At 50.8% G+C, this 13,485-nt stretch overlaps 1 protein-coding gene across 4 annotated transcripts in view; it reads left to right on the forward strand.

Annotated features, from left to right (window-relative positions):
- Positions 1–916: 916 nt before the first annotated feature.
- ROR2 (receptor tyrosine kinase like orphan receptor 2) overlaps positions 917–13,485 on the forward strand; it is a 204,300-nt gene continuing 191,731 nt past the window's right edge. The window contains exon 1 of one of the 4 annotated variants that reach the window (XM_044756653.2): positions 917–1,253. In XM_044756653.2, the coding sequence (XP_044612588.1) occupies positions 1,166–1,253 (88 nt within the window). In that variant the 5' untranslated portion in view covers positions 917–1,165. Of the gene's footprint in view, positions 1,254–1,586; positions 2,297–13,485 lie in introns of those variants that run through there. The other 3 variants (XM_044756655.2, XM_044756650.2, XM_044756651.2) reach the window with 3 other exon arrangements.

Consider the following 13,485-nt stretch of genomic DNA (forward strand, 5'->3'; position numbering starts at 1 on the left):
CTCTCCCTAATTCACCCCAACTAGCAGGAAATGGTGCTTGAGCAAAAAACGCCCAACAATCTGCCTGATAATCAGTTAAAAGATAAATCTCACAAAACAAACAACGGAGACGCTGGAGCTTCCAAATCCTTTCTCCAAGAGAGCAAAAACAAAGAAAATTCCTAACTTACAAACAGGAGGGTCAGGCCTTCCAATTCCAGACCTTGGCACGTGTTAAGCGAAACCAAGAATAAGCAAGAAAATATGCTATTTGAATTGCGTTCAAAATGTCTTTTACAAGTGAAGCAAATTACTTCTGCATGTTCTGGGGCTCTGCAGAGAACAAATAGTGTTCTGCCTTTAATAGGTAAAATTATACAATTTGCTTTTAACAGTCAACCAAAAGCCGCAGTGGCTTCAGATAGCATCGCGCTCCTGAGGGCTCCCTTCACGCAGCTGCACTCCCAGCGGTTTCTGAGCATCGTGGAGGGACGCGATTGTCCCGGAGGGCGCCGGCGGGGACGCAGCCTGTTTCTTTCCTTAAACGTTTCTTTTTTCCAAGCCCTCGCTTCTCTTGCTCCCGCGCCGCGGATTTGCCCCAGTGGAGGCTGGCGGGGCGCAGTGTCGTCCTGAGTTACTGATTTGTGACCAGGTCCCCGGGGGTCCCGCCCCCTGAAGGTGGGTGCTAACTGCTCCGGGCGCCTCTGCGGCGAGGGCAGCCCGGGCCAGGTCTAGCTGGACGCCCCCAAGGCGCCACCTTTGCGGCCAAGTGTCCTGGGGCGCAGGCCGGAGGCACGTCCGGGGAGGGAGCGGCGGCCCCCGGTGCCGGCCCCCAGCTTCCCGCGCGCCCCGCCCGCCGCAGGCGCGTCCCTCCGGCAGAGGGCGCCGGCGCCGGTCTCGCGCTGCCCATCGGGGCGGGCGAGCCGGGGACCCTGCCTCCTGCGCGCCCGCGGCCCGCCCCCCGCGCTCGTCCCGGCGGCCGGCGGGACGCCCGAGCCCGCGCCCCGGAGCCTCGCCGCCAGCCCGCGCCGTGGCCGGAGCCTCGCGGCGCATCCGGGCCGGGAGAGGAGGAGCGCCACGAGTTCCTCGAAAGGGACCAACTTGCGAAGCGCCCGGGAAACAGAGCAGCGGACGCGCGGCCGACAGGGGTGGTGGCTCCCGCGCCCCGGCCCGCACGGCCCGCGGCATGGCCCGGGGCTCGGCGCTGCCGCTGCTGTGCGTCCCCGCCGTCTGGGCGGCCGCCGCGCTCCTGCTCTCCGTGCCCCGGACCTCAGGTAGGACCCGCCGCCCCGCGCCTGCCGCCTCCGTGCGCCGGGGGAGGCTCGCGGCTCGTGCGTCCGTCCCTTCCTCCGCGCCCGTGCCCCCAGCGAGGGGCGCCTGGCAGGCCCCCCCGCGCCCGCCTCGCTCCGGCTCCCTGGCCCGCGCCCGGCGCCCCGCCGCCCGGGGCTGCTACCAATAAGGCGCGCTCTGGGGACGGCTAAGTGTTTCCAGAGGCCGGGGCGGGCGGCGCCGGCGCCTGCGGGGCGCCCCTCGCTGGGGGTTTCCGAGGGTTGTGAGTGTGGATGCGGCCCGGCCCGGGCTCCGCCGACGTGTCCCCAGGTTCTCAGGCCCTTGACTCGGCCCTACTCCCCGAGGTTACCCTTCCAGGACTCCCGGCCACCGGGACCTCCATCTGCACCGGAGTCGCCCCCAGGGTGGGCGCCACGGTCGGGCGAGGCCCAGGGAAGGGGGCTCCCGACCCCTTGCCTCTGGGTCGAAGGGTCCTTGGCTTCCCTTTTGTTGGTCCTCTTCCCCCTCCCCCATCTCCGGGAGGAGGCCGAGGCAGCGTTTCCTGTGCCTGGGGTCGGGGGTCCTTGGGCTGCTTTTGGGCTGTTGGGGGCCAAGCCGCCTTCGGGCTGCACCCTTAGACCTGGGACCAGGGACAAGGCGCAGCTGGAGGGCGGGCTCAGCTCCTGGGTGTCGTTCTCCTCGAGGGGCACCCCCTGTCCCCCGGGGGCCCTGCGTGCGCTCGGCTCCGTGGACCCCGGGGCGCGCAGGAGCTGCGGCGAGGCTCAGAGGCGGCGCGCGGGACCGGCCTGGGGTGGGAGGAGGCTGCGCTGGCCCACATCGGCCTGACCGGGAAGCACCTCCAGCCCGCGCGCCGCCTGGCCGGATTTGGGCACCCTGATGGTGGGGAGGGCGGCGGTGCGCCAGGTTTGGAGGCCGAGGAGGTTCGCCTCAAGTCCTAGAGATGTGAGCCGCCGCCTTACCCGTGAGTGGGTTCCAGCGTCGCCCACCGCATGCATCGCGCACCCCCTCCCCGCATTCCTGCGGGCAGGTGAGCATTAGGGGACCGGCGCGGGGGGGGGGGGGCTCAGCCCTGCTGCCCACTGCGCTCCAGGGACCGGTGCTCCGAATCAGGAATGCTGGGCGGCCTTTCCTGGGGGCCGTTCAAGCAGATGCTGATCACGTCGAACATTCCTGGTTACTTGACTTGGCTGGGGGTTTGCATTTATGTCTCTGCCCCTTAAAGCATAAACCGCTCAGGGTGCAGGCTGAAAAGGTGAGTGAGGTAGGACATTCTAAGTCAGTCTGTGGGATTCCACCACATCCCTGTGGATTTCTGCATCCCTGGCCCCGCAAGAGCCCCGCAGGAGCCCCTCTGCCCTTTAGAGTCAGGCTCCTCTTGCTGCGCTGTGGGAGGGGGACAGGAGGGGGCTAAAACCCGGGGACTCGACGTGCGCTCGCGCAGCGTTTGCTTGGCGGCCACGCCGGGGTTAATTCCTCCGCCAAACTCGGGCTCCCAGACGTGGGGCTGCGGGCGGTTCGGGTTGCGTTTGCGGGGGAGGTGCCGTAGGCAGGAATTCGAGGGGGGCGAAGCAGGAAAGGTGAGGGGTCTCCTGCTTACGTCGAGGTCTTAACAAGACCGGGAAAGTTGCTCGCGTTTCAGGGTGGAGAAGTTGAAACATTGCCCTCCTTTCCGTTCGAATTTAGGAAATCTCTGAGGAACAAAGCAATCCAGAGTCAATTTACTTAATTTTTGGACCCTAATTTTCTTTTTTCCAGTAAGGCAATAATAACCTCTATAGGGGAGGGAGTAGGAAAGCTGTTTATAATTCTCTTCCTTCTGGAATGCTAGATTAAGTGAAAATTCAAAGAATACGATCATCCATATTTAAGATATAAGAACAATTTTGTGATTACAGGAGATTTGAGTGTTAGGCATCTTTTCTCCTGTGAAGAGGGATCCCTGTAATTTGAGTGTATTTTGTACACTAAACGTGAGTTGCTATGTGAAAACAGGGAACGGGTATTTATTCTAAAAGGATATGTAAATTCTTATTCTGCATATTTATAGAAGGCTCTGTTCTCTAAGGAGATGAATACCGATTGCGGACTATGTGCCCCTTCTAGGTAGGGTAGGCTGGGACGTGCTGCGAGTGGGGGTTTGGGGGTCCTCCTTCCCCCCCATATCGACAGAGTAGTGTTTACTTCTGGCCCAGATCCCTGGAGTGGTGGTCATAATAAATAATGATAGTGATCCTTCTAGAAGGAAATAAACGAAAACATCTTGAATAAGAAGACTTTGTGGAAAAAGAAAAGTTTTTATGTATATAGCAAGGCAACATGTTTTTCTTATTATGGCTGTGTACCAAGCAGGGAAGCAGCACACATCTGAAATGTTTCCGTTTTTAACGGTGGGAGTGAGTTTAACCCTGCGTCTGCGTGATGGAGAACGCCATCCTGAGACCCTGCACAAGCCGGCCGTGGGACCCCCGGTGTAAGCTGCTGTGTCCTGCGGTGGGAGACTGCTGAGTGGCTCTCATCAGGGAGGCTGAACTTTTCCTTAGTAAAGCAAGTCATGGTTAGAAAATGGACAAGAAATCTGCTTAATATTCTGCGTGCAAAAAAGCAACATGGGTTTAAAAATATGCGTTTACCAGGGGTAGTTTTTGGTGACGGTGATCTGCCCGTTTACGAGGCAATGTGATATAGCATTTCTGTTTTTATTGTGAAACCTTTTTTCTCTTTGGTCAAAGTACAGCCACAGTTGGCGTTTCTGTGTCACTCTCTGTTATGGTGTGATTTGTGGTGAATTACGTGTTCCCCATAAACGTGCAGCCTTGGTTTAACCTCTGAGACATTTTAGCCTGGCAGAGTCTGGGTTTAACGCCGCTCTTGCCGTTGGAATCTTTTCCAAGATCAATGGGATAGAAATGCAGGAGTAGGGGAACGGCCCATCTGGTTGGTAGGGAAGATTAATCCCCTAAAGGGGGATTTCTAAAGCAAGATTTCAACTGGAGAAGTGGCGCGCCTTTAAAATGCGTTCCACGGGAGGCCAGGATGTGGAAAGTTATCATTATGATTGAAATGGAGACAGGGTGTGAGGGGCTTGGCCTCCCTGTGTTCGGCCCCCCGGCCAGTCTGATTAAGTACAGGAAGTTTGTGTACTCTGTGACTCTTTTCCCTGGGAGAGCTCTAAGTGCTCAATTCCAAGTTGTAGTCAGGGAAAAGAAAGTGGCCTACTGAGTGTTATCCCTACCCCGGGTTTATAACCATCTTCTAAATCATTCATTGATGTCAGAGGCCTTTTGGTGTTTATCTGGTCCATTCCCCAGGGCCCCCCCCCCCCCCCCCCCCCCCCCCCCCGTAGGCCTCCCCTCCTCCCCCAGCATCCTGTGGTTACCACGTGCAGAAGGGCTGGATTTACCCTGCTGTGCCCCATGGGGGGCTCCTTACCGGCTGTGACTCTGTTCCTGGTAAAGAAAGTTGTCATTAAGATATTTCCTTCTTTGGGGACCCTGCAGTGACTGCCAAGTGGACCCCATGAGTATCATGCATGAAAGGTTTCAAAGCGAAGTAATCAGGGACTCTGCTTTCAGAGGAAGCTTTGCAGGTTAAGTCTGGATTTTGCTCGGGTGGGCAGTAGCAATTTCATGAAAGGACAGTTGGGCGAAAAGGACTAGTTTTGAAAACGCTGCTCAGTGACCCTCTGGGTTCTTTGGTTTTGTGTCGTTCGACTGCAGTGCTGTAACAGAAATGTTCGCAGTTCAGTGGGTAGTGCTGGCTTCTTGAGTTTCGAAGTAAAAATCTAAGCAACAAGAGTAGCTCCAGCCCATTAATTATGGCTGCAACTGGCTGGGGTTTGTACCAGCCTCTTTCTTCTAGTGTGTATTTATTTGGTTTTGTCGAGGACCTTGCCAAGTTGGAAAGAAGGGCGGGACAGCTCTGCTTGCCTGTGCAGTTGTCATGAAATGTGTCTGGGGTGTGATCTGTTTAAAATCATATTAACAGAGTGGCCAAAGAATTGTTGAACAATGTTGGAAATTTTCAGAAAGCTTTTCAAAAATAGGGAATTGTGTTGGTGTGGTCTGCACCATTTTTGGGATGTCTATTTTTTCTTTTTAAAGTTCTGTCTCTGAAAGAACCAAAAAATCAAAAGCCAAAGGGAAGGAAATAATTACAAAAAAATTTAGCCTAATTATACTAAGTGGCTCGTCCTCTAGAATGTCTTGAGTTCCAGGGGGAAGTGGTATGTGTGTCTTTAATTGTCATTGGAATGAGCTTCAGTAAGCACTCTGTCACTTTTGAGATGTTATCTGGGGAGAATGTGGCTGCTTCTTCAAGGCCTCCTGAGTGGGGGAGGGTTTCCCCAAATCCAAAATGCTCCCGCCTGATGGTCTCCACACCCCAGCGCCCTCCCAGAGGGCTAGTTAAGCCACTATGCAGTTGAGTTACAGATAGCCTCATTGTAGACTGGTGCTGTGGAGCGTAGTAGCTGCTAAGTATGTGTAGCTGTTTAGGTTAAAATTAATTAAATTGAAATGAAACGAAAGATTCAGTTCTCTGACCCTGCAAGCTGCATTTTAGTAGTTGAATGAGGCCGGTGGCCTCACTCACAGAGAGGACGTTTCCATCCTTGCAGGAAGCTGTGTCTGCCACCACTGGAAGAGCTGGTCCTCCACTTTCTCCAGGGTCTGAGTGTTTGTCACTGTTGCTTCAAGAACATCTTGTAGACTCCAGAGCAAGGAGGGGCTTCACCTTTTTTGCTCAGAGTTGTGTTTGTTGACTGCGGGAGATTGGAAGGCAAAATGAACTGGATTGACTCTCATCTGTGGAACTCGAGGGCCCTGCCCTGAGAGGGGCTTAGCAGATGTGTGATGACCAAGGCACCAAACCCTTAGCGCTGTGCTTGCATACCAGACAGTGCCGATTTGGGGGAAATGTTAGTTTTTAAGCATTTGCATGTACCTTTTGGACACGGGGCTAAACAATATGAACATGTGTGTGCACACACATACGTGTGCATGTGTGCGTGTGTTTGGGAGGGGTGGCACCCTGCTTCAGGGCCATTAAAAGCCCATGAAGTGAGGATAGTGGCGACTGTTTACTTGAATTAGGCTGAGGCTGACGCAGTGGGAGCTCTTCAAGTGGTGGAAGGAAATGGATGTCATGGAAAGTGCAGATGTGAAGAGCACCAGCCGGGGGAAGAAGGCCCAGGAAACCTCCCCGCTTACCTGTCAGGCCCCCAAGCTGTGCCAGGCGCCTTTCGGGGTGCAAACGCAGGCTCCCACGTGGAGACCGAGATCACAGGGCCGGAGGAAGAGGGAGAAGAGAGATGACACCGAGGACGTGCTCATGACGGATTCAGAATCAAGTCCGAACGGGAATGGAATCGAACGTGCATCAGCTGGGACGCGGTGGGGCCTTCCTGCTGGCGGGCAAGGAGATCTGAGATGAGACCGGCCACGTGGGACTCGTGGAACGTGTGTGCAGATGGGAAGGGGCTGAGGAGAGAGGAGGGCAGAGGAACTGAAAGCCCCCGAGCTCGGTGCTTGGAGCAGGGAAGTGGTGTGCAGTGAGGAGCGTCAGGATCTTGGCTGGCAGGGGGTTCGGGCCGGGACCGGTGGGCCAGGATGGACCGGGCAGGGCAGGGGTGGCTGCTGCAGCCTGTTTGAGGGGGACGACTTGGCAGCCGCTGGTGGGGTTGTGGGGTAGTGTTTGTACCTAAGAAGGAAGGTGCGTGAAGAATCAAGGGGCCAGGTGTTGGACTTGTTGGGGAATCCCCAGGAAAGGTCCTGGGTGAGAAGCATCCTGAAGAAACTGAGGCAGGAGGAGAAGTCACTCAACCCTGAGGAGTCTAGGGGAGGACGCACACAACGTTTTGGCTCCTGGAAGATAGCAGGCTTTGGAAAGGAGAATGAGTAGAGTTTTGGGCACGATGAGGAGTTGGGTGGGGACGTGCGGGTTCCATCTGGAAGGTGAGCCGCCCACGGAGGGACAGCCGAGGGACTAGGAAGGAGCGGGGCGCCGCAGGCTGAGGACGCCTTCGGGCACGTTCGGGGCAGTCCACCTTGTAGCCCTATTTAGGATGTGATTTTGTGTTTTCAACTCTTACAGAACATTTGGAAATGGGGAATCTTCGTTCTGACAGTGAGGGAACCCCCAGGTCACCGTATGGCAGTCTTTGTGTAACATTGGATACGTTTCTAGCCCGGTTTAGTGAAGGACTGGGGGCCACGGTAGGTCTAGAGGAGGAGGTGGAGACGGCAAGAGCTCCGTCTTCCGTGGGCGCGAGGGGAGGGTGCAGGGCAGGATGGGGGCCTGGCTGGTTGAGCATCTGTTTCCTTCTGCAAAAGAAACACAGGAGAAAGCAGAAAGTGACATAAGTTACCTGAGATCTTTTTTATTATTATTATGGTAATATATGCATAAAATAAACTCTTTTGATCATTTTCAAGTGTACAGTTCACTGGCATTGAGTGTATTTGCCTTGCTGTGCCACCATCACCACCATCCATCCCCAGAACTTTTTTCTCCTCCTCAAAATGAAGCTCTGTACCCATTAAACAATAACTCCATATTCCCTGTCCTTCCAGCCCAGGACAACCGCCATACTACTTAGTGTCTCTGAACTGACTCCCGCGGGTGCCTCAGATAACTGGAATTCCAGGGCATTTGTCTCTCTGTAAGTGGCTTCTTTCACTTAGTGTAGTGTTTTCAAGGTTCGTCCATGTTGTAGTATGTGTCAGTATTTTCTTTCCTTTTAAGACTGAGTAATACTTCTTTCCATACAGACACACACACCCCATATATACACACTGCATTTTGTTTTTCTGTCTGTTGGGGGACATTTGGGTTGTTTCCACCTTTTGGCTGTTATGAAGAATGCTGTTATGAACATGGGTGTAGAGACACCTGTTCCAGCGTCCCTGCTTTCCGTTCGTTCGGGTCTGTCCCCAGGAGTGGAATTGCTGGATCCTATGGTAGTTCTACTTTAAACTTTTTGAGGAACCACCATCCTGCCACCGCTTGTCATTTTCTGTTTTGTTGATAATAGCCATCATAATGAGTGTGAAGGGGTACCTCATTGTGGTTTTGGTTTGCATTTCTCTAATGACTAGTGATCTTGAGCATCTTGTTATGTCATTTGTATGTATTTCATGGCCATTTCTGTATCTTCTTTGGAGGAATGTCTGTTCAAATCCTTTGCCCGTTTTTTAATCAGATTGTTTGGATTCTTTTGGGTGAGTTGTAGGAATTCTGTATTTTGGATATTAACTTCTTATCATATGCATGACTTGCACATATTTTCTCCCATTCCGTGGGCTGTCTTTTCACTCTGTTGATGATGTCCTTTGATGCACAAAAGTTTTTAATTTTAATGAGTCCAGTGTATGTATTTTTTCTTGTTTTACCTGTGCTTTTAGTCTCATTTCCAAGAAATCATTGCTAAATTCAGTGGCAGGAAGCTTTTCCCCTGTATTTTCTTCTAAAAGTTTTATAGTTTTAGCTCTTATGTTTTAGGTCGTTGATCCATTTTGAGTTAGTTTTTGTATATGGTGTAAGGTAAGGGTTCACCTTCACTCTTTTGAATGTGGATGTACAGTTTTCCCAGTATGCTTTGTTGAAAAGACCGTCCATTCTTCGTTGAATGGTCTTGGCACCCTTGTCATTTGCCATATATGTAGGGTTTATTCCTGGGCTCTCTGTTCTGTTCCACTGGTCTGTGTGTGTGTCTTATCCACTGTCTTGATTACTATAGCTTTCTAGTATGTTTTGAAATCAGGAAGTGTGAGCCCTCCCACTTTGTTTTATTTTTCTAGATTATTTTGGCTATTTGGGATCCCTTGAGAGTCCATCTGAATTTTAGGATGGATTTTCTATTTCTGCAAAAAAACATCACTGGGATTTTGGTAAGAACTGCACTGAATCTGTAGATCGCTCTGGGTAGTATGGACGTCTTCATAAGTCTACTTCACAAACACAGGATCTCTTTCCATTTGTTTAGATCTTTAATCTCTCTCAACAGTGGTTTATAGTTTTTAGTGTACAAGTCTTTTGTCCGCTTGGTTAAATTTATTCCTAAGTATTTTATTCTTTTTGATGCTATTGTGAACGGAAGTGTTTTCTTAATTTCCTTTTTGGATTGTTCTTTGTTAATGTGTAGAATGTACTGATCCTTGCCTGTTGATTTTGTATCCCGCAAGTTTGCTGAATACATTTATTGGCTCACATGGACTTTTTGTAGCTCTGTGTGTAAGATCTTGCCATCTGTGAACAGGCATAATTTTACTTCTTCCTTTCCAATTTTGGACACCTTTTATTTCTTTTAAAATTTTTTTCCTAATTGCTCTGTCTAGGCCTTCTAATGCCATGTTTAATAGAAGTGGTGAAAGTGGACACCCTCGTCTTGTTCCTGATCTTAGAGGAAAAGCTCTGAGCGTTTGCCCGTTGAGTCTGATGTTACCTGTGGGCTTGTCATGTATGGCCTTTATTATATTAAGGTAGTTTTCTTCTGTTCTTAGTTTAGTCTCATGTCTTTTTGTATAGTTTTGACTTTTGGAACATGTTGATGTTCTGCATGTTCAAAAAATAAAATTAAATCACTAGAGATAGCAGGAACCTAAACCTGAATTCAGGGAAGTAAATAAACCCAACTGTATTGCAAATGTCACATGACTACAGTGACGGAGAAGAAACATCGTTCATGTGAATGTGGACCCAGGAGTTTGACTGTATATGCTCAGTCTAGATGGAAAAACAAAACCTGAAAACAGATCTTGCATTTTTCTTAGTAGGTTTGTTTTTCATAGTGGTGTGGATATAGCAATTCTGAAACTGTTTTGTATGAGTTGTGGGATTAGGCAAATGAGAAGTGTGTTGATAGTGTTGGAGTCAGTGTTCCCGCTGTGGAAGAAGGAAGATGCAAATTTGGAGTGAGGGAAGGCTGGGAAGAACCTGGAGGGGCTGGACTGGAGTTGGAGAGATTGGTATAACTCATGATGTCATGTATATACGTAGACATACACACACGCATGTATACAAGATACACAGTGTGTATTATGTTAAGATTGTAAGCTCATGATTTATAAAATATGTATTTTCCTATACCTTACAGTTATTTCCTAGCTCCTCATTAGCAGTGAGCACTCTTAGTGCCCAGGCCTTGGTTTCTAAATACTGTTACACGTTAAAGGAACTAAACCAGCTTGGGCGAGCCAAGAGCATGTTCTTGTGATAGAAAATAAGTGATCACAATAATGGTGACATATCAGTTGATTCTCTCATGGTTCTGGAAACTGGAAGTCCAAAATCAAAGTGTCAGCAGCCCATGCTGCCTCTGAAGGCCCGGAGGGAGAATTCTTTTTTGCCTCTTCTGGTTCCTGGTGGCTCCTGACGTTCACTGGCTTGTGGCAGCATCAGTCTGATATCTGCTTCATGTTTACATGACCTTCTTCTCTATGTGTCTCTGTGTGTCCCCACCTCTTCTTTTTTTAAGTATGCTTTTTTTTTTTTGATGAGGAAGATTGGCCCTGAGATAATGTCTGTCGCCAGTCTTCCTCTGTTTTTTTCCCCCTCCTCAAAGCCCCAGTACGTAGTTGTGTATCCTAGTTGTAGGTCATTCTAGTTCTTCTGTGTGAGACGCTACCCCAGCATGGCTTGATGAGTGATGTGTAGGACCGTGCCCAGGATCCGACCCGGTGAACCCTGGGCCGCCGAAGTGGAGCGTGTGAACTTCAGCAGTTGGCCACAGGGCTGGTCCCCACCCCGTATGTGTAAGGACACTGGTCATTGCATTTAGGCCCACTTTATTTTTTTTAATTTTTATTTGTTTTAAAGATTGGCACCTGAGTTAACAACTGTTGCCAATGTTCTTTTCTTTTTTTTTTCTTGCTTTTTCTCCCCAGATCCCCCCAGTACATAGTTGTGTATTTTAGCTGTGGGTCCTTCCAGTTGTGGTATGTGGGACGCCACCTCAGCGTGGCCTGATGAGTGGTGCCATGTCTGTGCCCAGGATCCGAACCAGCAAAACCCTGGGCCGCCAAAGTGCAGCACGCAAACTTAACCACTTGGCCACGGGGCCGGCCCCCTAGGCCCACTTTAAATCCAGGATGATTTCGTCTCGAGATCCTTAATTCATTACTTCTGCAAAGACTGTTTCCAAATAAGGTCACATTTGAAGTTCTGGGTGGGTATGAGTTTTGGGGGGATATTATTTAACCTGCTACATTATATAAATAAATGGCAGGGCACTGCGAGAGGACTCTCCCTTACAGCAAAATGCCAACTAAGAAATTTGAGGTAAGTTAGAAAAATCACATTTTGCAAGAAGAAATTGTACAGATTGATTTGGGCAAGAGTTGTCAGTGAATGCTGAACCTAATTGATGGGAATGTTCATGGCTCAAAGTATTTCCCTCAGAGTCCTTATATGCAAGGGGACCATTAGTGACTGTAGACTAGAGAAGCTGCACGTCCCCCACACTGAGTGACCAAGGCTCGCACCACCAGTGCGTGCAGATGGACGTCGTCCTTCCGAGAAGGACATCCTTAGGTTGTGGTCCAGCTGGGGAGGCAGAACCCGAATCTGATGGTGACAAAACCCAGCATGCCCAAATGGAGGGGCATTTTATGAAACACCTGGCCTGCAGTGGAAAACATCAGTGTCCTGAAGGACAGAAACAGCCGAGGAACGGGTCCAGCTTAAAGGAGACTCCAGGATGAGACAGCTAAATGCAGAGTGTCATTCCAGACGGGGCGAGAAGACATGCTGACGTGGATTCATTGGAGCATTTGATGAAGTTGGAACGAGGAGGTAAATTATTTAAAAGTGTCGTCACAGTTAGCTTTCCTGAATTTGGGATTGTGTGGAGGTTATGTAAGCAGATGTCCTTGCTCTTGAGAGGCATACGGCACGTGTTAAGGGATAAGGGCGTGGTGTCTGCAGCCTGCTCAGGGGGTGCAGAATGAAAACTGTGCACGGAGAGGGGTGATGAAGCACATGGGGTGAAACGTGAAAAACTAGTGAATCTGGTAAAGGGCCTGGGGGAGTTTTGTGCATGAATCTTGCACCTTTCTGTAAATTTGAAATTATTTTGAAATAAAAAACTAAAAGTGTTCACTGGTACAAACGTGTGGCTGTAGCCAATGGAATCAACAAGAGAGTTCAGCAAATTCTCTTAGAAGAAAGACTCAAACGGTTCTAGTTTTGTTAGAAGTGGTGTCACACCTCACACGGGGAGGGGAGGGGCGGCATCCACGTGCTTTGGAGGCCAGGCAGCGTGTCCTGGACAGGACTGAAAATCACCAAATCTTAGTCTAGTTTCTGGATCGCCAGAACTCCTAACATGCTTTTCCTTAGCTTTTTATTATAGAAAACTTCACAAACATACATAAAAGTAGCCTAGGACAGTGGACCCCTATCTCTTTTTCACCCAGTTTCCACAGTTCCGCCTTCTGTTACTTTGTTTCATTTCCCCTGGCCCACTGAATTTATACCTGTAATGCGCCAGCACGAACTGTAAGGACGGTTTTCCATATAATCTCAGTGCTCTTTCACAGGCAAGCATCATCTGATGCCCAGGCCTTGCCCAGTTTTCCCAGCTCTCTGGAAAATGGCCTTTTCCACGTGGTTTGTTTGCAGTGAGGTCCAGGCAAGGTGCGCCCGTTAACCTTGGTTTTCACCGTCAGAACGGCCTTCAGCCCGACCCCGGGCTTCCCGTTGGATCTGCAGCTCTGAATTCCAGCAGGTGCATTCCCAAAGCCGTGGGCTCTCGGAGCAAGAGGGAGCCCCGCAGAGCTGGGTCCTGGTTGCAGAGGCCCAGGGTGCCCCCTTGGAGGAGCGTGGTGTGTGGGGGTCCAGGGAGGGCCCCATGAGCTTTGTCTAGTCTGGCCCTTTCCCGTCCCTTCATTCTGGACCCCTCTTTTGGTGGGGTGCTCCTGTCACCACCTCCTGAAATGCCCTGCAGTGCCCCGCGTGGAGTGGGCCATCCCCACCTTTCTCAGAGCCCAGGGGCCTGTACGACAAAGGTTCTGAAGGAGGGGGAGGGTTTCGCTTTCAGGTGTGTACTGCCCCCCCCTTTTCTCAACAACAACAATAACACAGGACTCAGTTTTGTGCTTGCTGGTGTAGAGGGTTGGATGTCCCACTTGAAAATTCAGACTGTCGGATGAAGAGATTGAGTTTACACCATATCGGACAGATGAGGGGGTTTGTGTCCAGAATATGTAAAGAGCCCGTAAG

The sequence above is a fragment of the Equus asinus genome, chromosome 23, assembly GCF_041296235.1.
Source record: "Equus asinus isolate D_3611 breed Donkey chromosome 23, EquAss-T2T_v2, whole genome shotgun sequence".
NCBI lineage: Eukaryota > Metazoa > Chordata > Mammalia > Perissodactyla > Equidae > Equus > Equus asinus.